Source organism: Hylobates moloch, unplaced genomic scaffold, assembly GCF_009828535.3.
Source record: "Hylobates moloch isolate HMO894 unplaced genomic scaffold, HMol_V3 SCAFFOLD_14, whole genome shotgun sequence".
NCBI lineage: Eukaryota > Metazoa > Chordata > Mammalia > Primates > Hylobatidae > Hylobates > Hylobates moloch.
Window position 1 is genome coordinate 51,212,299 of NW_026652289.1, and position 26,468 is coordinate 51,238,766.

The 26,468-nt window shown below is 38.8% G+C and overlaps 1 protein-coding gene across 4 annotated transcripts in view; it reads right to left on the bottom strand.

The window, feature by feature from the left end:
• Window positions 1–26,468, bottom strand: part of HMG20A (high mobility group 20A) — a 106,463-nt gene that overhangs the window by 47,263 nt on the left and 32,732 nt on the right. For all 4 annotated transcript variants that reach the window (XR_009209829.1, XM_032175617.2, XM_032175620.2 and 1 more), the window contains 6 exons: window positions 21,203–21,295; window positions 15,056–15,203; window positions 10,644–10,856; window positions 6,925–7,057; window positions 6,152–6,183; window positions 380–455 (listed from right to left, as the gene is read on the bottom strand). Coding sequence is in view for 3 of the 4 variants with exons in the window: in XM_032175617.2 (XP_032031508.1) it covers window positions 380–455; window positions 6,152–6,183; window positions 6,925–7,057; window positions 10,644–10,856; window positions 15,056–15,203; window positions 21,203–21,291 (691 nt within the window). In the remaining variant the exon portion in view is untranslated. The remainder of the gene's footprint in view (window positions 1–379; window positions 456–6,151; window positions 6,184–6,924; window positions 7,058–10,643; window positions 10,857–15,055; window positions 15,204–21,202; window positions 21,296–26,468) is intronic.

The following is a 26,468-nucleotide window of genomic DNA, read 5'->3' on the forward strand; positions in this document are numbered from 1 at the left end:
TACAATGAGAAGCCTGAGGGGTTTTGCAGGGGGATCCTGGGAGACTGGCCAAGCACAGCTGTAGGTACCCATCTTTACTACAATGGGATCAGATTTGCTCTTACTTATTTTATATTTTGGACTCCCATGTAAGTTTCTATTTGTACAAGGGGTTCCAGGCTAAGAGTCTGAAGACAAGTGAATTTGTGACTTGCATTTATTTCCTTTCATCCAGAGACCAAAGAAGCTTTGACAACAATGCCCTAGCTTTCCTTCACTGGTCTTTGAGTAGTCCTAAGGAGGGATAACACTACCATTGCTTTTGAGCAATGAATTTCTTCTGAGAACTAAGTCCCCTGTCAAAAATCTGAGAAACACAAAAAGAAACTTCAGTAATCACCTTTGCTATGGTTCAAGAATTCCTCTGTAAATATAGGGATGTCAAAAACAGACCGTTCCTTTACCTCTGTTTCTTTCTGTGAATCAAGAGGAACAAAACAGTTAATTCTTAATAGAAGCTAAATTAAATAATAGTGCCTGAAGACAATGATCATGTCTTCTTTAAAGAAAGAATAGGGTGAGCAGGAATCAGTCCAGGTGAGTCTGTGAGGGAAATGTATTCATCTTTTGACTGGAATCCAACTTTCATAGAGCTTAAGCAGGTATTCACTTCTCTCAGGTATACAACTACTGTGCAATTAGAAACCTTAAAACAAAGTTACATAAATTTCCCTAATGGAGAATTTGAAGCCATTTCTTAGCCTTGTGTTTTGAATAGTCAACAGTATACAGTTGTGAAAGTGATTGTAGTGGGAATTGAGAAAGACTGGTTTTTTCAGTCACTCTTGTTGGTTATGCATGTAAAATGCTCCCTGAGATAAGATTATGCAATATAAATTTGCAGAGTGGACAATAAGAGTTTTAAGCAGAAATGTAACTGCTATGAGCAACAATTATGATATTCCATTGGTACTTCTATTTACTTATGAGAGGCAGCCTATCTTTGGGGTCTTTTAGATTTTCTTTAGACACAGGAAAAATAAACAAACAAACAAACATATGAGACCGAGAAATCAGAAATAACCAGGCTCTAAAAATTAGAAAGCAAAGGATTATGTGAGATACAAAAGAATAACAAAGCCTAAAATTAATTCACCAATAAGCCATTAAAATTAAAAAAGCCTCACAAGATCATTGCAAAATATATTCCACAATGATCTTTATCTCAAGATGCTTTGGCTGTCATTTCTAAAATGAATTTGAAGTTGAAAGCATTGTGAATATTAAGTGTCTTGGCATAGTGTTCAAAATTTTCCATAACAAAGGTGGTAAAATGGCAGGAAGTGAGAAATGAAGAAACTGCTAGTGAAATCTTAAGATCCCAGGACCTTTATAACATGAAAAACACGCAAACATAATACCTAGATTCCATTCCTATAAACAATTGTTTAAAGCTAGACAGAATGTATCTTTCCTACTCTTGTAACCACTAGCTTTTTTTTTTTTTTTTTTTTTTTTTTCCGAGATGGAGTCTCTCTCTGTTGCCCAGGGTAGAGTACCGTGGCACGATCTCAGCTCACTGCAACCTCTGTCTCCCGGGTTCAAGCAATTCTCTGCCTCAGCCTCCCGAGTCACTGGGATTACAGGTGCCCACCACCATGCCTGGCTAATTTTCTGTTTTTTTTTTTAGTAGAGACGGGGTTTCGCCATGTTGGCCAGGCTGGTCTTGAACTCCTGACCTCAGGTGATCCACCTGCCTTGGCCTCCCAAAGTGCTGGGATTACAGGCTTGAGCCACTGCGCCCAGCCTCCACTAGTTTTTTAAATCTTTGAACGCAAAAATGACTTGGTGCCCAGTAGAAAAGCTAAGCAGTTCACAGCTTAAGAGGGAAATCTGACACCCAAGCTCCTGTTTTCATAATGGTGGCTGCCTAGTAAGGAGGCTGGGCTGTGTGAACCACCTGCCAATGGCAGCTGAGCAAGAAAGACACTGAAAAGCTATGTAATTTCAGAGCACTTAATTTCTACTTGTATTTTTCTTCCTAACAAAAGAAAGCAAAGTTTCCCAGAACAATTTGAAAATAAACAACAAAATTATCAATCGAAAGTCCCAAGTTTCAACATGCAAAGCTCCACCTTAAGCCAGTTCCTAGGGGATTTCAATGGAAACTAATGTATGAACAACAAAGGCTGGTTCCAGAGGGAATCTTAGCCATATTTCGCAGTGGCTTTCTCTCAAATTTGCTGGCTTCCCATATGCTTTAACTGTTACTGGGCTGCTGCAGGAAAACAAAACTTATGACACATAATCCCAACATGCACAAGGCATAACAGATACAAGCATAAGTCCACAGATGACTTAGCATAAAGACTTAGGACATTATCATCCTATCTTATTCAGTCTCCAACTTAACTGCAGTTACATGAGATCAGTTACCTAGCTATACGTCTCAATATCTGCCAGTTAGATGGGTAAAGTGGAGACGCTTAGCTCCCATTACCATGGTACAAAGATCCCTCTCCAAGGTCTTGACTCTCCTCAGACTGGTAATCTTTTCTCTTCTTTGCCAGAGCAGTCCAAATCAAGCTAATTATGTAAGGGCAGAGGACAGCAGCACCACATAGGTGCATTAACACACTGCCCCTTGGTACAGATTCTCAGAGCACAAAATAAGAAACATTAAAGCAATTAAACTGTTCAGTCTCTGAAAGGTAACAGAGAAATTCTACTTAGTGGAAGAGTGGTAATAAAAACCATCAGCGCTCTTCCATTACTGAGCACATTTCATGGCATGGAGAGGATCCTCCTGGGGGCTTCGGTGTACTTAAGCTGCTCCAAGGATAGCTCAAGGGATTAAAATCATAAGGATTTGATTACCCTTTCAGTGAAAGGGTCTAATTTGTTCAGGCTGATTGTCATTCTGTCATTTCTCATAAATTAAAGGAGAAACAAAATTATTGTTTCTATCTTAGTTTTCACATGAGATATAGACACTTTCTTGAGAGTAATACTAGCTAACTCTTGGGTCTAGTGGGCTGCCTTTCGATTTGAGAGGAGCAAGAATATTCTTCACTTTGGTTTTCCATTCTATATATTGAGTGGAGGTTAAGAGAAAAGAGGCCCTTTCGAACTGAACCTATTTTGCTGTGATCTAGGCTCAGGGCCAGAATTTCAAAGAGTGTGATATGTGCTTCTCTCGAGACTTCTACTTTGGGAAATGCTCTTAACACTGTGTACCAGCCTGAAGTGCCCCACTGCTATGCAGAATGGCTTTCAGGTTGGCATTTCTTTAGCTCTAATATGCCCTCTCCAGTACCTGCCTTGGTAACAATGACTTAGGGATCCAAGTTTCATTTAGGAATACAACAGGTTTCTTTACTATACACAAACCAAATAGTTTACTTAACTGGCAACACATTTTGCTGACATCTCGGGCAATGAGGCCTATTTTTACTTTCAACACTGTAGTTTATGCTATGTAGCATGGCACTGTGCTGTCAAGAATGCTAGACTATGACACAGAAGGCCTGGGTTTCTGTCACAATTCTGCCTCCAATTTAATTCAGTAAGTGATTCTGGGTAAATTCTTTCCATTCTATATACTGTCTTAGGCAAGTCACTTTCCTCACTGGCAAAATGAGGTGGTCAGTTGAGAGGATCACTGAGTCTCAGTGTTTTACTCCTCATAGGATAAGAAAGGGAAATAAGTATGTATTTAGGATCTATGGTCTTTAGACACTGCAAGATATTTGCTCTTTTATTAAAAACTTAACTCATATCTCTGCTTGAGCCATTTACCCACCCTGAGATGCCCACAAAACCTAGGTCATTTTTAAGTCCTGATTCAATTACTCCTTTCCATGGGCTCCTTCTGCGGCTGCTTTTCACCCATAGTGCTATTTTTCTGAACTTCTATTATACTAAGAAGTTATATGTAAGAAAATTACTGGGTAACAGTGTTTAAAAACAGTTTTAAAACTTTCAAATCAGTTCTTCTATATTGCAATTGTTCTAAAATTATCTAATTTAGGAAACATATTATTCAGTGAAAAATAAAAATGGATGAAGGGACATTAATTGGGTCAACACGCTTACTAAAGGAGCTTTATCCTGCTGTGGGCATACCAACACATGGATTTACAGAACCTACTGTATAACCTTTTAAGAAACAACTGCTGGCTCTCCATCTACTCACTCCTTTTTTTTGTTTGGTTTAACATGTGTCTAATCCTGTAACAGGGAAATACATAGAGACTCACTTCTTTTCACAAATCACAGAAATTACAGAAATTCATATCATACTAATGTATCAGAATAAACACCTTCACTTCTCAAATCATCAGCAGCAGGTTCTATGATACAGACTAAATCTACATCTTTTCTGACTGCAACTATCAAGTTTACTGAAGACAAAAATGCCACATATAGTTTGGCCAGCAAAATTCATAGTGATGAAATGAGTCAGATGACTGACACCTATTCAGATGACTGACCAGAAAATGTGAGATCTAATGTTTCAGATTACTGTCCAAATTCTCTTTGGTAACTGTTAAGGATAGAGAAGCTATAAAATAGAGAAAAAAAGAAGCACAGAAATTTCATGATATTGATAGCTGGGCACACAGGCAAAGAAAGAGAGAAGTAATTATACAAATGTCTGCTAATATGAAAAGTTTGCAATATTATTATGATTTAAAATACAAAGAATACGTACAAAGCTTCTCCAGCAAAACAACATAACATTTCTTCCTAATTAGAGCATAGAATGTCATATATAATTACATTTATATAGGATTTATCTTTAGAATAAAATATAAATATTTACTATGCTTCTCACTTTATAATTCATAGATGGTAATAACATCTATTTGACCTGTGAATCTGAATTTTTCCTCTATGTTTTAAGGTAACCAACATTTCCTTGATTTAGTGAAAAACCAAACACATGTAAAAGAGTACATCAGAAAATTCTTTTTGTTCAAATTCCCAGTTATTTCAGGTCAACTTTGAATAGATTCTTGTACAAAAATAATCATTTATGGAATACCTTCTCAAGGCAAGGTTATTATGGGGTTGGATATAAAGATGGAAACTAGACTGTGTATGTCTACAAAGAGATTACAACCAAAGAGTGTGAGCCCTTGAATTACCTCAAAACCCCAAGGTCAGATCAGCTAAGCACATAACAGAAGTATAGAGAGCCATGAGGGTTAAAGGAAGTTGGAGGAAACAAGAAAAGTTTGAAGGAGGAAGCATAATTTGAAATAACACACACACCTAAATCCCACACACACACAGAAACACAGGCCTAAATCTTATCAATGGGGCTGAACCAAGTGGGAGGAAAGAAGCCAGTATACAAACATGTGCTAGTGAAGTGAGGGAAGAGGAAAGGAGATGTAAGAACTGAGATACTGGGCCGGGCGTGGTGGCTCATGCCTGTAATCCCAGCACTTTGGGAGGCCAAGGCGGGTGGATCATGAGGTCAGGAGATCGAGACCATCCTGGCTCATATGATGAAACCCCATGTCTACTAAAAATACAGAAAATTAGCTGGGTATGATGGCATGAGCCTGTAGTCCCAGCTACTCGGGAGGCTGAGGCAGGACAATCGCTTGAACCCGGGAGGCGGAGGTTGTGGTGAGCCGAGATTGTGCCACTGCACTCCAGCCTGGGCGACAGAGTGAGACTCTATCTCAAAAAAACAAAAAACAAAACAAAGCAAAAAACAAACCTGAGATACTGTCGCTTGTGCTCTATTGACATTGTAGTTGAACAGTTCGTTTTAAGCAAATGCTGGATTCTTTAAATAATAACTTTTCTGAGAGTCAGATTTAAGTATTTGGTGATGATAAACTATGGTCAAGTTATAGCTTTCAGCTAGCCCTCATTTCTATACTTCATTCCAAATTCCAGCCATCTTTGGCATTTAAAGCCAATAAAATTCTTAGATCACAGGAAAGGATTGAGGTTAGGGGCTGTAGTTCAATGACAGACATACAACCTAAGTGTCTGCCATATGCTAAGAACCCCCAAGCTAAAATATCTCATTTAATCTGAATTATGAGATAGGAAATACTTTGCCATTCATTAAAAAAAAAACCAATAGCATTTCAAAAAGCAACATTATTATAAATACATATATATGATATGTAGACAGATGGCTAATTACCTCATGATCATGAGTGGCCTGCCGGGCTGCATCTAAAAATATAAAAGAATAAGAGAACATTACATTTAAAAAGAAAGCAATAAAAAAAACCCAAGTATATGACTGTGCCAAACTATAAAACCTGCTTGTATATGTAGATTCTCATAACATATGATATTTTTCCTTAAGGCTTTATTAATTGGTCAGCCAACAAAAGTAAGGGAACCCCATACCTACAAAATTCATAATTAGGCATAAGAGAAACAGCAGACATGGTTCTTAACTTTAGGGAGAAAAGGGTGGAGGAGTGGACAGAAGACACAAAGCAAAGACTACTTATACAACATCTATAATTTTAGCAGGCTAGATGCCCAAGTATAGAGAAGATGCAATGGCTAACGAAAAATAGGCTAGTTGTGGATGGTGCTTCAAAAATGACACATGAAAGGCTTAGAAGTGTTAAAGGCAAGTTACTGATACAATTTTGTAGATAGGCTTGCTTATAGGCAGAGAAATGCCTAAACTGGGAATCAGGAAAAGAAGGGCAGGCAACTAACAGGGGTCTTGGAGGACAAGTCAAAATCATTGATAATAGACACGGAAACCCAGTTGAAATTTCTAAATGAGAGCCATGTGATTTTAATAAAATTTCAAGATAATGCTTGTAAGTGAATACTGGATAGTGGAGAGAAAACAGAAACACATCTTTTATAGTTACCACTCTTAACAGTTGGCTTTATGACACTCCATCACCCACAACAAACTACAAATACATTTGGTTCTGGTTTTGATACCTTGTCTATGAGATTTGCCTTTCTGACGGTCCTGGGTTTTCCTACTGAAGACCTTGTAGGCCTCTGTTTTCTGATACTGTTCCAGTTCCTTCATGTAACGCTCCTTATCTCTGTCTGCTTCATCAAGGTAGCGCTAAGAAAGAAACACAGAATTATTTTCAAGAAAATGAGATCCTATTTAAATAAAATTAAATTACCTATTTGAAGAAAACAGGACAATTAGAACATGGGAAGAAAAGAATATAGGGAATATGCCTTAAAAAAGGATCAGAAAAACAAGAGTTGTATGAATAGACTAAAATATAACCTCTTAATTATAAAAGTAAATAGGTCATTATGAGTTTTTAGAATATTTATTGCCTTTTCTAACCTAATGAAGACAAGTTCTATTGAGATCATTCTTATAAAAAATTCATGAAGATGATTATTCTTCTAACTCTATAGATAGAACTCTACATGGCCACTAGAGTCATCCTCATGAGATCTGCACACCACATAGGCACACTTAGTCTTCCCAGGGGAAGGAATAGAATATTACTTTGTTTTACTGTCTCCAGCCCATTTTGAGGGGATGATGTCATACATCAATTGGCACTTTAAGAGCCAGGAGATTGGAGCAATGAAGCTGGGAGACACAAAGAACATAAAAATAATGACCTCATCCTATGGACCTAAAAATGGACTACTCTGAGAGAACCTATATCTACATGCTTTGATTGCTTTGTGCTATTAATTATTTAAACAAAGTTCATTGATCTACCAGGATTATTTTGTTTAATGCTTTGCCCTTTTCATTCATCAAAATGAAGTATAAGAAAGTATAAAAATACTGCTTCTAAATGAACAGAAAACACACTCAGAAATTACGTTAAACACCTTGTCCCGCGTAAGAGCCAGATGTAGGGGATACTCAACTGGCCAAATCTGGTACAATTTAAGCACCAAAATAATTAAGTACAGTAATAAATTATAAACTAGTAGAAAAAACTTCATATTATTATTAGTATGATTTATAACAGACACAATACCAATGATTTGTTACCATACAAATACAATAAATGGAGGTAGAGGCTGAGCGTGGTGGCTCATGCCTGTAATCCCAACACTTTGGGAGGCTGAGGTGGGTGGATCACTTGAGGTCAGGAGTTCAAGACCAGACTGGTCAACATGCTGAAACCCCCATCTCTACTAAAAATACAAAAATTAGCTGGGCGTGATGGTGCACGCCTGTAGTCCCAGCTACTTGGGAAGCTGAGGCTAGAGAATCGCTTGAACCTGGGAGGTGGAGGTTGCAATGAGGCGAGATTGTGCCACTGCACTCCAGCTTGGGCGACAGAGCAAGACTCCATCTCAAAAAATAAATAAACAAACAAACAAACAAATAAATAAATGGGGGTAGGGCGTCAGGCATGGTGGCTCATATCTGTAATCACAGGATGTTGGGAGGCCCAGGCAAGAGGAGGACTGCTTGAGCCCAGATGTTTGAGTCCAGCCTAGGCAACAAAGTGAGATCCCATCTCTACAAAACATAAAATAATTAGCCAGGTTGGGTGGTGTGTGCTACTCAGGAGGCTAAGGTGGGAGGGGTGCTTGAGCCCAGGAGGTCAAGGTTGCAGTAAGCTGAGATCTTGCTTAGATTAGAATGCTGAAGGCTAATTGGTAAATGTGAAGGCAGTGCTGGAGTTGGAAAAATCATCACGTTGTAATCATAATGATAAAGATTAAATCAGGCAAAAATAATCAATGGATGCTAAATCTAGGGTAAAACAGGCTATTTGCATGTTCTTAAATCGTCTCCCCATAGATTACTTATTAATGACAAAGGAGAATTTAAATAATGTACCAAGTAAGCAAAATTAACATTACTAGTGAGAAACAAAAGGACATTGTGTGCCTGCATATGTGATATATTGAGTACACACCACCACCCATGCAAGTAATCCCACCAAAAATGCGCAACTTCAATCTAATCACAAGGAAACATCTGAAAAATACACAATGCGCAATGTTCTGTTAAAGGTAAAAGCAGCAGGGGAAGCAGAAGGGAACTGTATTTTAAAAAAATATAAATGTTATAAAAGAAAAAGAAAGACTATGGAAATATCCCAGTTTAAGCTAAAGAAACTTGACCACTAAACACAAAACCTGACCCTAGACTGGAACCTGTTTTGGAAGGGAAAAATGTTATAAAGAAATGACATTCAGTCAACATATGGATGACAGATTAAAGCACTGTTAATGAAAAATTATGAAATTGATGACTACACTATGGTTATATAAGAAAATATTCTTTGACATACACACTGAAATATCCTGGGGGGTAAAGGGCTACAATGTATATAATTTATCCTCACATGATTAAAACAAAATTTTGTGTGTGTCTGGGTGTACACATGCAAGTGTGTGTGTGTGTGTGTGTTTGTGACAGACAGAGAGAGAGAGAGAAAGACTGAGCATGCAAAAGTATAAGAAAGACAGAGCATATAAGCGCATATGCAAATGGAGAAATGGAATAAAATGTGTTAACAACAGGTGAATCTGGGTAAAGAGTGTTGGGATGTTCTTTGTATTAGTTTTATGTTTGTAACTTTTTGTGTATTTGAAATTATTTCCAAAAAAAGTTAAAAAAACAAAAACAAACACAAAACCTTTGTCCTACGTAATAGTGGTTATCCCAAGAAATAAGCGCTGTTATTTTTACATTTTTGTTTATACATTTCTGTATTCTCTGAAAAGGATCTAAATAATGAGCACACATTAATTTTAAAATAAAGAAAAATAAAAAAGAAAAGAATAACATAGTATGTACAGCCCACTATCCTTTTATACAGTAGCGCCAAAACAATGGATGATATTCACTGCTTTCTACTAGCTTGCTACCACAAACACAGAGCTTCAAAAGTTGCAACTGAATCTGATCTCTTTGAAAATTTCTGAATTCAATTAATTCCCAGGAGAGTATTTCTCAATTTGGTTTTAGTGTGTCTGGAATCCTTTTTAAAAAGTGTAAGTCATAAAAGAGTTTAAGACATAAAAGAAATACAGGTATCTTTCAGATGCTGGGAATGCTGGGAACTTTTAACCCAAAGCAGCTCCCACAATCATGACCACTGCTCAGCTTTAGTGGTACTTCAACCAGCTCATGGCTATCTTGTCCTTAATTCCTTTCAAATCTCTCTAACAAATGGATTCATTTCAGTTTGCCAATCAGGTTAGTTTCTGTCTTAGAGCAGAAAGAATTCAAGTTGTTCTTGCTTTATTTTCAATAGCAGGTTAATTTGCCAAAACTCTAGTTAAAAAAATGTATTAAAGCAGTAACATTTTTTCTTAAAAATCTTATGTGAACTGCGGAATTGCGTCAAGTGACTTTTTCTCACTTAATTCACGACTTTTCATTTAACTCAGTGGAATACATTTTATTGACAGATTTCTTAATACTGAACCACTTTAAAAAATCTTATGTGAACTCAGCATATAAAAAATGGTGCTGCTTTGGTTGAGGGGAGTCCTAGACTCCTTTCCTGCTCACACCCCTCTAGCAAATAGTTTAAAAATCACTAAGCTAGAGAAAATTGCTATGATGGACCCTGCTATTCCGGTCTCTTAGGCACTGTGACAAAATTGCAGAATCAACTGTCCATCCTCTTTGCTTTTCTTATATAAGTTATTTCTGAGATATAATCAAAACCAAACAAAGGGTCAGGAATAGGAACAATAACCTGTTTTTCCTCAGGAGGCAGTTTACTCCATTCATTGCCTAACATCCTTGTGATTTCTGGAAATGGGACTTCTGGTCTCTTTGCTCGAAGTTGTTCTCGACGCTCATTCATGAACCGAACATATCCTGTAAGGGGGGATTTGGGTGCATTGCTGTCTCGAAGAGGTTTCTTCCTCTTTCTTCCTTTGGACCAACCTCCTCGTTTACTTCGTTGCTACAAAACAAAACAAAATAAAAAACCAAAAACCAAACAATAACCATCTCCCAAAATAACCCAACAACAACAAAAATAGACAACAACAAACAAAACAGGATTAAGAGTTGCAATTTGGCCCTGGATATTCAAAGCTCTCCATATCTGTTGTAGGCATTATACAAATGACAGCAATGCAATTTTCGAGGAACTCCAGATGCTTCACTTGCAACCTCTTTTACGTATCACACTACAAAATGTTGCACTAAAGGGCTATTTTTGTGCTAATCTCAATGTATGAGAATAAGAGGTGCCATGATCACTCAGCTTTGACCTTCATATGCATATGACTGTCCCACAGACAACTATCAGGTCCTGATTCCTGACAGGAGAGTATCCAAATGGGAAATACAGCAGCACATGCAGCATTGTGGCAGGGAGGCAGATGTTGTCAGATTAGAGTAAGATGGTGTCACGTGCACCAGGCAAAAGAAGAAACAAGTTGTAGCAGAAATTAAAAATAACTCACAATGGGAGTTGCTCATTGATAACTTTCAAAGACTAGCTTATTTCCCATAGCAGACAGCATATGGAATATTAAATTAATATCTAAGTCTCAGAAAAATTTCAGTAAGTATAATATATCTGAAATGAACACGAGGTCTTTGGCTTGACAATTTGTTCCTTTAGACGTATATTTTATTTTAATTTTTTTTTTTTTGAGGTAGAGTTTTGCTCTTCTCGCCCAGGCTGTAGTGCAATGGCGCTATCTCAGCTCACCGCAACCTCCACCTCCCAGGTTCAAGTGATTCTCCTGCCTTAGTCTTCCAAGTAGCTGGGATTACAGGCATGCGCCACCACACCCAGCTAATTTTTGTATTTTCAGTAGAGATGGGGTTTTGCCATGTTGATCAGGCTGGTCTCGAACTCCTGACCTCAGGTGATCCATTCGCCTCAGCCTCCCAAAGTGCTGGGATTATAGGTGTGAGCCACTGCATCCAGCCTAGATGTACATTTTATAGTCAGAAGTCTTTGTATGTTGAGTTACCAGTTAAATCAAAAGATTGAATCACCTCTGAAAAAAACTAAAGAAACGAAAAGGACTGAGGTACCACTGATGTTTCACCACAGCCTTTTTTCTTGGCCCTTTAAATAAGATGTAAGGTACATAGCATTTTTACTTCATAATTTTACAAATATACACAGCCCTATCAGTCAATGTTTCATGGATACAAGAATTCTTATTTCAGACAAGAGAAATATAAATAAACAAGGACAAAAATATCTAATTACTAATTGTAGTACTCTACTTCTCCAAATATATAAAAAATGGTATAATTCACCACTGGGCAAATTATGTATTTGGTACTACGTTTTTCTTTTTTTAAACCTAGTTACATTAAAGCTACTGTGGGCTGGCACGGTGGTTCACACCTGTAATCCCAGCACTTTGGAGGGCCAAGGCAGGCAGATCACTTGAGGTAAGAATTTCGAGACCAGCCTGGTCAACATGGGGAAACTCTATCTCCACTGAAAATACAAAATTGCCTGGGCATGATGGCATGCGCCTGTAATCCCAGACACTTGGGAAGTTGAGGCAGGAGAATAGCTTGAACCTGGGAGGCAGAGGTTGCAGTGAGCTGAAATTGTGCCACTGCACTCCAGCCTGAGCAACAGAGTAAGACTCCACCTCAAAAAAAAAAAAAAATTTTTTTTAAGGTATTTAAGAAGCTTTAAGCACTCATTATAATCTTTAAAAATGCCAATAGGATAGATAAAAAAAAATTAGTTTTTTTCTTTTTTTTAATTAATTAATTTATTTATTTTTTATTATTATACTTTAGGTTTTAGGGTACATGTGCACAATGTGCAGGTTTGTTACATATGTATCCATGTGCCATGCTATTTTGCTGCACCCATTAACTCGTCATTTAGCATTAGGTATATCTCCTAATGCTGTCCCTCCCCCCTCCCCCCACCCCACAACAGTCCCCAGAGTGTGATGTTCCCCTTCCTGTGTCCATGAGTTCTCATTGTTCAATTCCCACCTATGAGTGAGAACATGCGGTGTTTGGTTTTTTGTCCTTGCGATAGTTTACTGAGAATGATGTTTTCCAGTTTCATCCATGTCCCTGCAAAGGATATGAACTCATCATTTTTTATGGCTGCATAGTATTCCATGGTGTATATGTGCCACATTTTCTTAATCCAGTCTATCGTTGTTGGACATTTGGGTTGGTTCCAACTCTTTGCTATTGTGAATAGTGCCGCAACAAACATACGTGTGCATGTGTCTTTATAGCAGCATGATTTATAGTCCTTTGGGTATATACCCAGTAATGGGATGGCTGGGTCAAATGGTATTTCTAGTTCTAGATCCCTGAGGAATCGCCACACTGACTTCCACAATGGTTGAACTAGTTTACAGTCCCACCAACAGTGTAAAAGTGTTCCTATTTCTCCACATCCTCTCCAGCACCTGTTGTTTCCTGACTTTTTAATGATGGCCATTCTAACTGGTGTGAGATGGTATCTCACTGTGGTTTTGATTTGCATTTCTCTGATGGCCAGTGATGATGAGCATTTTTTCATGTGTTTTTTGGCTGCATAAATGTCTTCTTTTGAGAAGTGTCTGTTCATGTCCTTCACCCACTTTTTGATGGGGTTGTTTTTTTCTTGTAAATTTGTTTGAGTTCATTGTAGATTCTGGATATTAGCCCTTTGTCAGATGAGTAGGTTGCAAAAATTTTCTCCCATTCTGTAGGTTGCCTGTTCACTATGATGGTAGAGCCCGCATCACCAAGTCAATCCTAAGCCAAAAGAACAAAGCTGGAGGCATCACGCTACCTGACTTCAAACTATACTACAAGGCTACGGTAACCAAAACAGCATGGTACTGGTACCACAACAGAGACATAGATCAATGGAACAGAACAGAGCCCTCAGAAATGATGCCACGTATCTACAACTATCTGATTTTTGACAAACCTGACAAAAACAAGAAATGGGGAAAGGATTCCCTATTTAATAAATGGTGCTGGGAAAACTGGCTAGCCATATGCAGAAAGCTGAAACTGGATCCCTTCCTTACACCTTATACAAAAATTAATTCAAGATGGATTAAAGACTTAAATGTTAGACCTAAAACCATTAAAATCCTACAAGAAAACCTAGGCAATACCATTCAGGACATAGGCGTGGGCAAGGACTTCATGTCTAAAACACCAAAAGCAATGGCAACAAAAGCCAAAATTGACAAATGGGATCTCATTAAACTAAAGAACTTCTGCACAGCAAAAGAAACTACCATCAGAGTTTTTTTTTCTTTCTTTTTTTTTTTTTGAGACGAAGTCTCGCTCTGTAGCCCAGGCTGGAGTTCAGTGGCGCTATCTTGGCTCACTGCAACCTCTGCCTCTGGGTTTAAGAGATTCTCCTGCTTCAGCCTCCTGAGCAGCTGGAATTACAGGCACGCACCACTGAACCTGGCTAATTTTTTGTATTTTTTAGTAGAGACGGGGTTTCACCATGTTGGCCAGGCTGGTCTTGAACTCCTGACCTCAGGTAATCCACCTGCCTTGGCCTCCCAAAGTGCTAGGATTACAGGCATGAGCTACCATGCCCAGCCAGCTTTTTTAAAATAAGAAAAGAGACAAAAATCAATGGTGGCACTCTTTATTGGCTGGAAAAAAAAAAAGAGTGCCTTAAAACACTGACAATGTAATCAGTTATTTGTAAGAAACACTGAAAGTCCAAAAAGGGCATGACTGCCCAGGCTCATATGCCTTTGTGTGAGTTAGGGAAAGTTACCCTCTATGGGAGGGTGAAGGATTTGGTAAGTAGTATGAATCCTTTGGGCACATAGGGCTCCATGCAGCAGGGCTTGGTGAGCAGAGCCTTGATCAAGGGCGTGTACACTTCTCATTAATTACTTATTAATGATTAAATCATTCACTCATTCAACAAGTATTTGTTCAACATCTAATATGAGGTAAGTATACATTTCTTAGGGAATAGGGAAAAAACAGTCTACCTGTCTATGTCATTAAAATTATTAATATGGTTCCGTATGAAACAAGAAATAGAAAACAGAAAATTTTGCAGGTATCAGACTAAGAATATAAGAAGGTCATATGATGAACACCTTGATCAACACACCTTCTTTGTGACTGCTTCTTCCGAAGTTTCAGAGGATAGGAACAGAAGGAGATACTTCAGCTTACCTCATCTTCATGCCTCTGTTCATTGCCTTCTGCTGCATTTGAAGACTCACTCTGAAGCAACTGACCTTGGGAGAGATCCTCCACAAATTCTGGATTGTTGGTGGATGATGTGGCGCCACTACTGTATGGAACCTCTGGGTGATTTAACCTGAATAATAGGCAGAAGTATCAACAACACAAAAACTCCACCTATTTACTAAGGTTCTAGATAAATTTCCCTGACAGCAAAAGCACATGCCAGTCCTTGAATTAACTCCCCCAATATTCTGTATAAATGTAAACAATGTACTCACAGAGGGTTACAGGGTGTTTTAAAAAACACTAGTTTCAGTGCTTGATTAAACCAGGTCTGTTCCATGAAGACATCTCCTACCAAAAACAACTATAATCTTCTTCCAAGAAGATGATCTCCTCTCAACACAGACTTCATGTTTTAGCTCTGAATATGTAGTAGAATCTGACTTTTACATGCTACCTTTCATGTATCTCCAATGTAAAGGGAAAACACTATTAATGAAAAAAGTGAATAGCAATGGGAGTTGTAGAGGCAGTTTGTCAACTATCACAAAAGAGTTCTTAAAGGGTGTTAAGAAAAATCTCTTAATGGTACATTTCATTGGCATTTCTTCTTGGATTATAGCCTTAGTGACAATCAGATCATCTAAGAACAATACTATCAAGTTCAGTAAGTTCAGGTATACATGTTAATAAATCAAACAGATGTACTTATTTCCTGCTCCCACTATACTGTTCCAGATGAGTTAGCAAACTAGATCTCACCCTTCTGAAGAGTGAACACAAGAAGGTACAGATGATGGTAGGGTCTTAGATGGACTTACCTTATTACATGTGGACAAAGGAATAGAAGGAAAGGTAACACCATGTGCTAGTGAGTATTTTTGTTTTTGTTTTTGATCGAGGGAGGAGTTGTAGAAAGATGGATAATACAGTAATATTCAGTCATTATTCTGAAAGAATGCACAACCCATAGTGTTATAGGGAATAATTACAATGCAACATAAGTACTAAAATAAAAGCTTGTTAAAAGTACCATAGAGGTATGGTAGAGGGTATGATGAATTTTATATGTATGGAGGGATGTTAAGAAAGAATTTATAGAGGAGGTCCTAAAACATGAGTATGTATTCATCAAGGTAAACACCACCATTCCAGATAGAAAGAACTTGGTATAAAAGGAGAAAGGGAGACTATCAAGAGGTTACTGTAATAGATTAAGTGAGAAACAAAGGCACGCAGGATTCTGAGCAGAAGGACAGCTAAGAGATACCTGAGAGGCAGAATGGCTAGGTGTGGTGCCTCATGCCTGTAATCCCAGCACTTTGGGAGGCCAAGGCAGGTGGATCACTTGAGGTCAGGAGTTCAAAACCAGCCTGGCCAACATGGTGAAACCCTGTCTCTACTAAAAATAAAAAAATTAGCTGGGCATGATGGCAGTGTCTGTAATCCTAGCTACTCAGGAGGCTGAGGCAGGAGAACCACTTGAACCTGGGAAGGGGAGGTTGCAGTGAACCAAGATTGTGCCACTGCACTCCAGCCTGGGTGACAGAGTAAGACTCAGTGTCAAAAAAAAAAAAAAAAAAAGAAAAAGAAAAAGAAAAAAGAGGCAGAATGGAGAGAACTTAATGACTGATTGACTTTAATAGTGAAAGAAAAGAAGAGTCAAAGATAATTCTGAGGCTTCCAATTGATGGTTATGTACTTAATATTAAAGTAAGAACAGGGGCCGGGCGCGGTGGCTCACGCTTGTAATCCCAGCACTTTGGGAGGCCGAGGCGGGCGGATCACGAGGTCAGGAGATCGAGACCACAGTGAAACCCCGTCTCTACTAAAAATACAAAAAATTAGCCGGGCGTGGTGGCGGGCGCCTGTAGTCCCAGCTACTTGGAGAGGCGGAGGCAGGAGAATGGTGTGAACCCAGGAGGTGGAGCTTGCAGTGAGCCGAGATTGAGCCACTGCACTCCAGCCTGGGCGACAGAGCGAGACCCTGTCTCAAAAAAAAAAAAAAAAAAAAAGAACAGGGTGTGTGTGTGTGTGTGTGGACAGACAGACAAGAAAATGATAAATTTGAAACACCCGTAGCATAATTAAGTAGAAATGTACCACAGACAACTGGAAACATGCCCCAGGAGAACAGAAGTGGAACAAAAGGGCATAAAGATAGACTCGAGAGGCATTAGCCCATGGAAATAATGGGCAGTGCTAGATATTCTCCAGAAAGACAGTGAGAAGAAGGAAAAGTCAGGATAGAACTCAGCTGAAGCAATATCATTGTATGAGCAAGGTAGAAAAACTAGGAAAGGAGACTGAGAAGGGCATTAAGATAACTGGAGAGAAGACGATTGCAGAGGCCAAGGCAGGAAGACTTTTGAGAAAGGTAGTGGCTAATCAAATAAAAAGTTGCAGATGTTGAATAAGATAGGCCAAAAAGTGTCTGCTAAATTTGAAGACCTGAAGGTCACTGGCAATTTGAGTTAAGTATAGTTTTAGTGGAATTATGAGAATAAATTCCAGATTACAGTGGACCGAGAAATGGATGAAAACAGGAAGCAGACTGTCCTGGGACTGAAAGAAATTAAACTTTTCTGACCCTTTCTAGGAAACATAATAGATGATTTTAGCAGGAAGTTCCTACATTTTTGAGGTCCTTTAAAAAAGAGTAAGTAAAAGAAGCTATGAAATCAATGCCAACCATTTTCTCTGAAAAGAGGTACCACTGAGATCCAGTTTGATCTCTGCAGTGCTGTTTTCCAAATATTTCAATCATTTTAGATGTGTTAGGCAACTTGTTCTTTCACTGTCATTTTCATTTCAACTGTGCCATCAATTTTTAAGTTACTAATTCTTGTAAATTCTTACTTTGGTAAAACATGAGAACTAGGTTTGGGAAAGAGTAGCAATCCTATGAATCCCTGACTTAAGTGGACAGGAATCACTTGGGAATTCACAATCCCATAAATCCCTGACTTAAGTGGACAGGAATGGCCAAAGGCATCACATGCCTTCTTGATGACAAGTTGGATGAAGACTGGAAAAAAGGGGGATCTTTTGTTACCATGAATAAATTATCCATGTTCCTAGCTAAAGCCAACAACCCTTCTATTTGCACCCTTGATCTCACACCCTCTTGCCTACTCAGGGGCAGATTTTCAGCAATTCTGTCCTTTCTGGCAATACCAATTCTTTTCTCTCTACAGGATCAGTCTAATCAGCATATACATATGATATTAATTCTCTTAACACAAAACAAAATGAAAAGAAAAAAAACTCCATCCCACTTCCAGTTAAGTTCCCAATTTTTCTCCTTTCCTTTATAGCACAACCCCTGGAAATATCTTGTTTATACTCATTGACTTCTTCTCCCTTAAGCCCACTTCAAAGGAGATATATGCTTATAACTCTTGTCAAAGCCACCAATGACAACCATGCTAAATCCAGTGTCATTTCTCAGCCCCCATCTTACCTGATGTACCAGAAGCATCTGACACAGTTGATCTTTTCCCCTCCCTCGAAATACTTTTTTTTTTTTCACTTGGGTTCTAGGACCCGTCACTCTTCTGGCTTTTCTGCGACCTTTCTAGCAACTCACTTTAGACTCTGTTGATTCTTCCTATACTTCCTGACTTTTTTTTCTTTTTCTTTTTTTGAGACGGAGCTTGCTCTGTCACCCAGGCTGGAGTGCAGTGGCACGATCACAGCTAACTGCAACTTCCGCCACCTGGTTCGAGCAATTTTCCTGCCTCAACCTCCCGAGCAGTTGAGATTACAGGCACGTGCCACCACATCTGGCTGATTTTTGTATTTTTAGTAGAGACAGGGTTTCACCATGTTGGCCAGGCTGGTCTCAAACTCCTGACCTCAAGTGATCCACCCACCTCAGTCTACCAAAGTGCTAGGATTACAGGTTGTGAGCCACTGCACCCGGCCTCTGTCTGACTTTTAAATGCTGGAGTATCCCAGAGGTCAGGCTTTAGAGCTCTTCTTTCTTCCATCTACAGAGTGCTCATTTCTTTGGTGATCTCATTCAGTCTCATGGCTTTGAATGTTATATGCTGATAAGTCCCAAGTTTCTCTGTCTCGCCTAGACTTCCCCTAATAGCAGAACCTGATATCAAAGTGCCTATTTGACATCCCCACTTAGATATCTAATAAGCATCTTTAATGTAAAATTTCCAAAACTGAGCTCCTACAATTCCCTCCCACACTTGTTCGGGTTTCCCCATCTAAGCTAATGGCAACTCCATCCCTCCAGTTGCTTTAGCCAAAACTTTTGAGTTGCCTTTGACTGCTTTTTTCTCCCTTCTTACATTGCTCATCCTTTCTTTCAGGCAAATTCTGTTAAGTATACCTTCAAAATATATCTAGAATTCTATACTTCTCACTACCCCTCATTCCCATTATCTTTGAAACACACTCCAATGAGGTTTTTGCCCCCACTATTTCCACCAAAAACACTCTTGTGAAAGTCACCAGATGATGGTTCTTCAGGCTCTGATCTGTCTCCCGAATTATTTTAAGAGCCTCCCTGACTGGTCTCCTTGTTCCAGCCCCTGCTCCCTTCACTCTATTCTCAATACAACAGTCAGAGGGATCTTATAAAACTGTAAGTCAGATCATATAATTCTGCACGAAACCCTCCAATGTTATCCCACTTCAGAGTAAAAGTTAAAGGGTTTATTTTGATCTCTAAATATTTTGATACCTATGATCTAGTCTCTTCTTACCCAAAGTATGGGCCTCATACCAGCAGAACTGGCATTCTCTGGGAGCTTGTTAGAAATGGAGAATCTCTGGTCCTCAGATTTCCTAAATCAGAATCTGCATTTTCATCAGCTCTCCTGGCAATTCGTATGTTTGAGGACGACTGATGTAGTCCTCTACTGCCTCTCCTGCTGCTATATGCTGCTCTAGTCACACTGGCCTCCTGGCTATTTCAATAAGATGGAATCTCTCCTGCCTCAGGGCTTTTGCACCTACTGCTCCCTCTGCCTAGGATAATCTTCCCCAGAAAACTGCATGCTAGTTGCCTTATTTCCTTCAGGTCTTTATTCAAGTCACTTTCTCATTAAACACTTTCTGGCCCATCCTGTCTAAAACTGCATCCCCAAACCCTTCCTATCCCTTTTCTCCACTTTTTTCTTTTTTTAAACTATAGTTCTTATCAACATAGTATGCGTTTTACTTATTTATCCTGTTTATTGTCTGACTCAACAAGTAGAATTTGAACTTTAAAGGGCCTATGATTTTTATCTGTTTTGATCAATGCTTTCTATCTAATGCCTGGAGCAATGGCACATAGTAGATACTCAGAAAGTTTTTATTGAATGAATATAGTAACTAAGCAGCCTTTAGAAAGTCTTGGAGAACACTTTCATCTGAGTAGTGAGGTCAAAGGCGGATATCAACGAGGTGAGACATAAATGTGAGGGAAGGAAACAGAATTACAAAGTATAGCCTATTTTTTAAAGAGCTCTAAAGAATATTAAAATAATTCATCTTAGGGATTAGCTAGCACTTCAGTCTATTAGTGAACACATTTTCTCTTTGCCAAATAACTTCTAAACATCTAGAAAAGATAAAAATTCAAGTGAAACAGAGATTTTCAAGGGAAGAGGTGGACTACTGTTATTAACCCTTTTCTATATCTCTTTACATATTTGTCAAAAGATCCCAAAGAAAGGAGAAGGGGGTGGGATGGGGAAAGGAACGGAAGTCAGCTAAAGTTACTATGCATCTTGAATAAAGAACCACATTAAAAAATCTGATCTTTGGGAAAAAACTATTTTAATATCTGTGGTAATTTGAACAGAAAATGCATTCGTTTTTTAGAGCTAGCTCTGTGGCAAGTATTTCCTTAATGGTGACTATATAATTTTCTTAACTGGAGTCACCAGTGTTTGCTAGATTCCACATATTGTTGTACCAGTTCACAAAAATGAGAGCACTGCAAAAGATAATTGAATGTAGATTACAAAGTGGTTTATGATGGCTGTGACTCTCTTTGCAAAGTGAAACAAATGCACCCTCTATTCTTATGATATAAAACTGCCTCTTTAGGACCTCTTCCTTTGTTAGAAGCTTTGTTTTGAGGCCTATGGAGAAGTCCAGTGTCCTAAAGCAGCTGCTTACCCAGTGGTAGCCAGATCATTACTCTCCTTGGAACCATCTTCATCTGCAAAAAGGGGCGGTAGGGTGGAGCTAGTCATCAAGTTTTCCATCTCTCTGAAAGGAAAAGAGAATAATAAAAAAAAATTAATGGCTTAATTACTTCCATTTCAAGTTCCACTAATTTAAGAGCCAGCCTTCTTGAACTTTATCATATAAGCAACAGAATAAAAACTGACCTAAATATTTATTTTCTTGACTTGGACACATCAATGTAAACTGTATGGTAAATGGGTCTTTTAACCTTCATCTTATCAACTGACCAGACTGAAAACAAGTTAGGTTTTAACAAATGGGATGTGGTTTGGAAAATTCCTTTTTATTTATCCAGAGTATCTTCAAAAGTATTCATTTCCTGTAGAAATTGTTAAGCAGGGTAACTCAGAAGCATTGCCACTCTGAGCAAGCTATTTAAGCTCTTTGAGCTACAATTTCACCATCTTAGACAAAATTGCTGACTTAACCCAAAGGGTTGTTGTGAGAGATTAAAAGGAAAGTGCTTCATAAACAGAGAAAGTCTAAGGTAGTAAGTGCATTGAGTATTATATAAAGAAAGGTATTGTTATTACAGCATTACCAGTTCTCAGTCCCAGATGAATCATCTGTAGATTAAATGGTGGCAAACTAAGCCCTCCAAAAGGAAATAATGCAAAGGAAGTAAAGGATGGAAGGCATGCTGATGTGGCTCTGAGTCAAAGAAACCACACTTCCAGGTCAGAAATATGCTCCACACACCATCATAACCAAGAGCAGAAATAGCATGCACCTGGGTACAGGAAACAACTAAGCTTAATTGAAGAAAACAAACAAATCACAAGAACTGAGGTTATCAGACTGAAAGGACAAAAGGACAAAGTGACAAAGAGAATAATTTCATTTGGCATATCACTATGAAAAACGATTTTTGCCTTTCAGGGCTTACCACAAAGGGCGTCACCCCATGTAGTTAAAAGCAGCAGTCTTCCCTTCATCATGAAAGGGATATTCAGACAAAACATTCAGCAGTGACCCCAAACATCAGCCACTTACATAGAACTGCAAAGCACTCAAGAAAAAGAGTGCCTCAATCAACTGGGAGAATTGAGAAGCAAATTACAAGAATTCACTTAGGAGCTTCCTCAGGAGTTATTTCAGGTGCTGCTGCTGCTAAGGAGACCTAGTGAAACAGCAATTAAAAGGAAAGCACAGCAGCAAAGCAGAGCCAGGATCACTCCACTGAGGCGGAAATATGAAGAAAATGCCGATGACATGAAGACCACATTCTCCATGTTCAATGGAGTGATTTATTTCCAAAAGATAACACTGATGTTTTATTCCTTATTCTTACTTATTCTCACTTCTAAGTTTATTATTTGGCAGGCCAAGTTCCATAAACAGCTTGATGGGAAAAACACATCTCTGTACAAATATTACCCATTACAGTGGGTAGAGCATGCAAGGTAGAGAGGAACTTCTCACTCAACCAGCATAAGCACTTTATTCTACTGCAGGAACTGCTACCTCTTTTCAGTTCCTTCAAGATAAGGTGTTTACAAGTGGAATAGCTCTAATAAATACCACAAAATTCCATTCTACATGTTTTACTGAATAACCCTGACTCAAGTGTACTTAAGTTTTAATTCACATTATACAAAGGCCAGATTAAAGCCTGGGCTGCTAACATCACCTCACACCAATGTCAATGTTCATTTTACCAAAAGAAAACTATACTATCTGTTAGATACCATATACAGACTAACCATAGTAAGCAAACATTCAAATGGCCAGGGATATACCTTAAAGAACTCACTTGACAGGCTTCTTTCTTTTTTTTTTTGACAGTCTCGCTCTGTTGCCCATGCCTCCCAGGTTCAGGTGATTCTTGTGCTTCAGTCTCCCAAGTTGCTGGGATTACAGGTAGGTGCCACCACACTGGCTAATTTTTGTATTTTTAGTACAGATGGGGTATCACCATGTTGGCCAGGTTGGTCTTGAACTCCTAGCCTCAAGTGATCCGCCCGCTTCGGCCTACCAAAGTGTTAGGATTACAGGTGTGAGCCACCGCACCTGGCATTGACTGGCTTCTTTCTAAAGTATCCCTAGAAGTCAGTGGCCTTTCAAGAACCTTGAGATTCAGCATTTAAAGCTCCTGGCATTGCTCCCATGCCTCAAAAGAAGATATATTATCTGGTGAGGGACAAATGAAGTGTCTTTTCATTCACTATGCCAACATGACCCTGTTAGAGTGTTTTCCAGATATCTTTAGTCATTTCTGAAACGTGGGGAGGCAGCTGGATAACATAACCCTAACAACATATAAACAGATCATATAAACAAAGGAAGTTCAGAGAACACACATTTTTTCCTTTTTTATTTCCCCTCTCTTAAGTTTGTTGTATTCAAACCCATATGGTTTCAGATATATTTTCTCAGTGTTACTGAGTAGTCAGGTCCCTAAGAAATGAGTAATAAAGTGGGTGGAAGGTTAAAGGGCCAAGATCAACAAAAGAAGGAAATGAAGAAAAGTGCAGTGAAACCCAGAGGCCTCTAAACTAGTCCAGTAAGTCGGAAAATACAGTGATTCCCAAGAATATGTCTGGGATCCTGGGAGAATGTATTTCATATGGTCCATGAGGGAGTGATTCAAAAGGAATCATGGCTACCAAGCCACTGATTGCCAAAAGCCCTTCACATGTAGCATCTGTGCCTGATGATATCCCAGTACAGGGGTCACACTGAACTTCGAAATTTTATGCAAAGCACTTAAGAAATGTAATGAATGCTGCTCTAAATGGGGAAAGAAGAGAAATCTGTTCAAAGGCAAAGCAGTATACAAGTTTGGCTCTTCACTGCACTTTATATAAACAGGTCTATCACGCAGATGTTTCCTAGTAGAGGGGACTTATCCAGTGAAGGCTTCTACCAGGAAGCCTCACAAAAATGGTATTACTTTGCCACTTAGAACCCTTTGAACCAAGGTCTGGACCTGAGCTTTGGAAATCCCAAAATTCCCTCTAACACTAACCACTCACTGAAAAAAAACTGATATATAAAAGAGTGCCAATTTAAAATATTTTAATGATTATAAAGATTGTAATGAGAATTATATTAAGCTTACTAGATACTTAATGACTAGTGAACACATTTTCTCTCTGTAGTCATCTAGTAGGCCAGATCATAATCAGAACATTGCTGTGGTCGATATATGGCCAGAACAAAGGAAATTAGGTGGAACTTAAGAAATGTTCCTCAACTAAGATTGCTCTAGTAATCTTTCCCAATAATAGGGATGATCACACCAATGTGACTATGTTATTCCATATGTGTTGGACAGTGCTGGAAGCATATTTGTACTTCTGGTTTCTCGGGTTGGCTCTTTTCAAGTGCCCTTTTCTTACTTTACACATGCTAACCCCACTTCCCTAAGTCTCTTCATAGAGATGCAGCATATTCCTTCCCACCACTCCCTCTCCAACCACACACCTCATAATTGAGAGGTGGGTTCTGCCCATCTCATTTTCCATACTACAGCCTTTATGCAAAACCTTTGGTTCCTTTAAAACATCAGCTTCCTTGGTTATATCAACCTCATACCCAAAAATCTCTTACCACCATCTCCTATCATTTCAGCTCTCTTAATTCTCCTGTTACAACTCACCTTGAACCATACAAACCTCTATTCATTGGCCCTTGATTTTCCCTTCTCTGTCCAGCTTAGATTCGACGGCTACATTGCAAATGTTCTTTTGCCAACACTCAGTTCCCTTGCACTACATCTTCCTATACACTAGAAGTAGATCAACTCTGAGTTTTGGCTCAAGATGGTGGAGAAAAAAAATGACAAAATAAAGAGTGTTAACTATAAATGTATGGTATCCAATCACAACTGGGCCCTCTGTGCTCTTAGTAATCACTTTGTACGTTCTTAGGATATTTCCCAACTGCCATATTATCTCCGTCAAAGTTTTTCAACCAAACTCACCCAAATCCTCCAACTCAGTCAGCATTATCTTTTCACATTCCTCAACCCCAACTCACGCCAAAAAGCATACCAAGTTGCTTTTTTTGGAAGATATAATTGATATACCATAAAGTTCACCCCTTTACTACATACAACTCAGTGGTTTTTAATATATTTACAAGGTTGTGCAACCAACACCCTAACCAATTTTAGAACATTTTCATCACCCCAAAAAGAAACACAACATCCTTTAGCAAACAATCCCCATTCAAACAATCCCCATTCTCCCTTCCTGCTAGTCCTCCTAGGCCTGGGCAACCACTAATCTACTTTCTGTTTTGTTTTTTTTTAAGAGACAGGGTCCTGCTCCGTCACCCAGGCTGGAGTGCAGTGGCACAATCATAGCTCACTGATGCCTCAAACTGCTTGTCTCAAGTGATTTCTCTGCCTCAGCCTCCTGAGTAGCTAAGACCACGCCTGGCTAATTTTTAATTTTTTTTTGTAGAGAGAGGGTTTCGCTATATTGCCCAGGCTGTCTTGAATTCCTGGCCTCAAGCAATCCTCCTGCCTCAGCCTCCCGAAGTGTTGGGATTATAGGCATGAGCCATCATGCCTGCCTACTTTGTCTTTATAAATGTACCTATTCTGATATTTCATATAAATAGAATCATACAATATGTGGCCTTTTGTGTTTGGCTACTCTCACTTAGCAGAAAGTTTTCAAGGTTCACATTGTGGCGTGTATCAGAATTTCATTCCGCTTTATGGCTGAATAATATTATACTGGATGGCTATTGCACATTTTGTTGATCCACATATCAGTTGATAGACTTGGGTTGTTTCTACTTTTTGGCTATTATGAATGCTGCTGCTTATGAACATTTGTGTATAAATTTTTGTGTGGACATGTTTTCAATTCTCTTGGGCATATACCTAGGAGTGGAGCTGCTGGAACATCTGGCACCACCATGTTTAATATTTTGAGGAAAAATCAAACTGTTTTTCAAAGCACCTCTACCATTTTACATTCACACTAGTAACGTATTAGGGTTCCAATTTCTCCATATCCTCAGCACACTTCTATTATAAGATGTTAACATTTTCTTATGATATTGTCATTGTATACTGTTTTGGAGATGTCTATTCAAACTATTCAAATTGTTTTTTTTTTTAGATAGAGTCTCATTCTATTGTCCATGCTGGAGTGCACTGGTGTGATCTTGGCTCACTGCAACCTCTATCTCCTGGGTTCAAGCGATTCTTGTGCTTCAGCCTCCCAAGTAGTAGCTG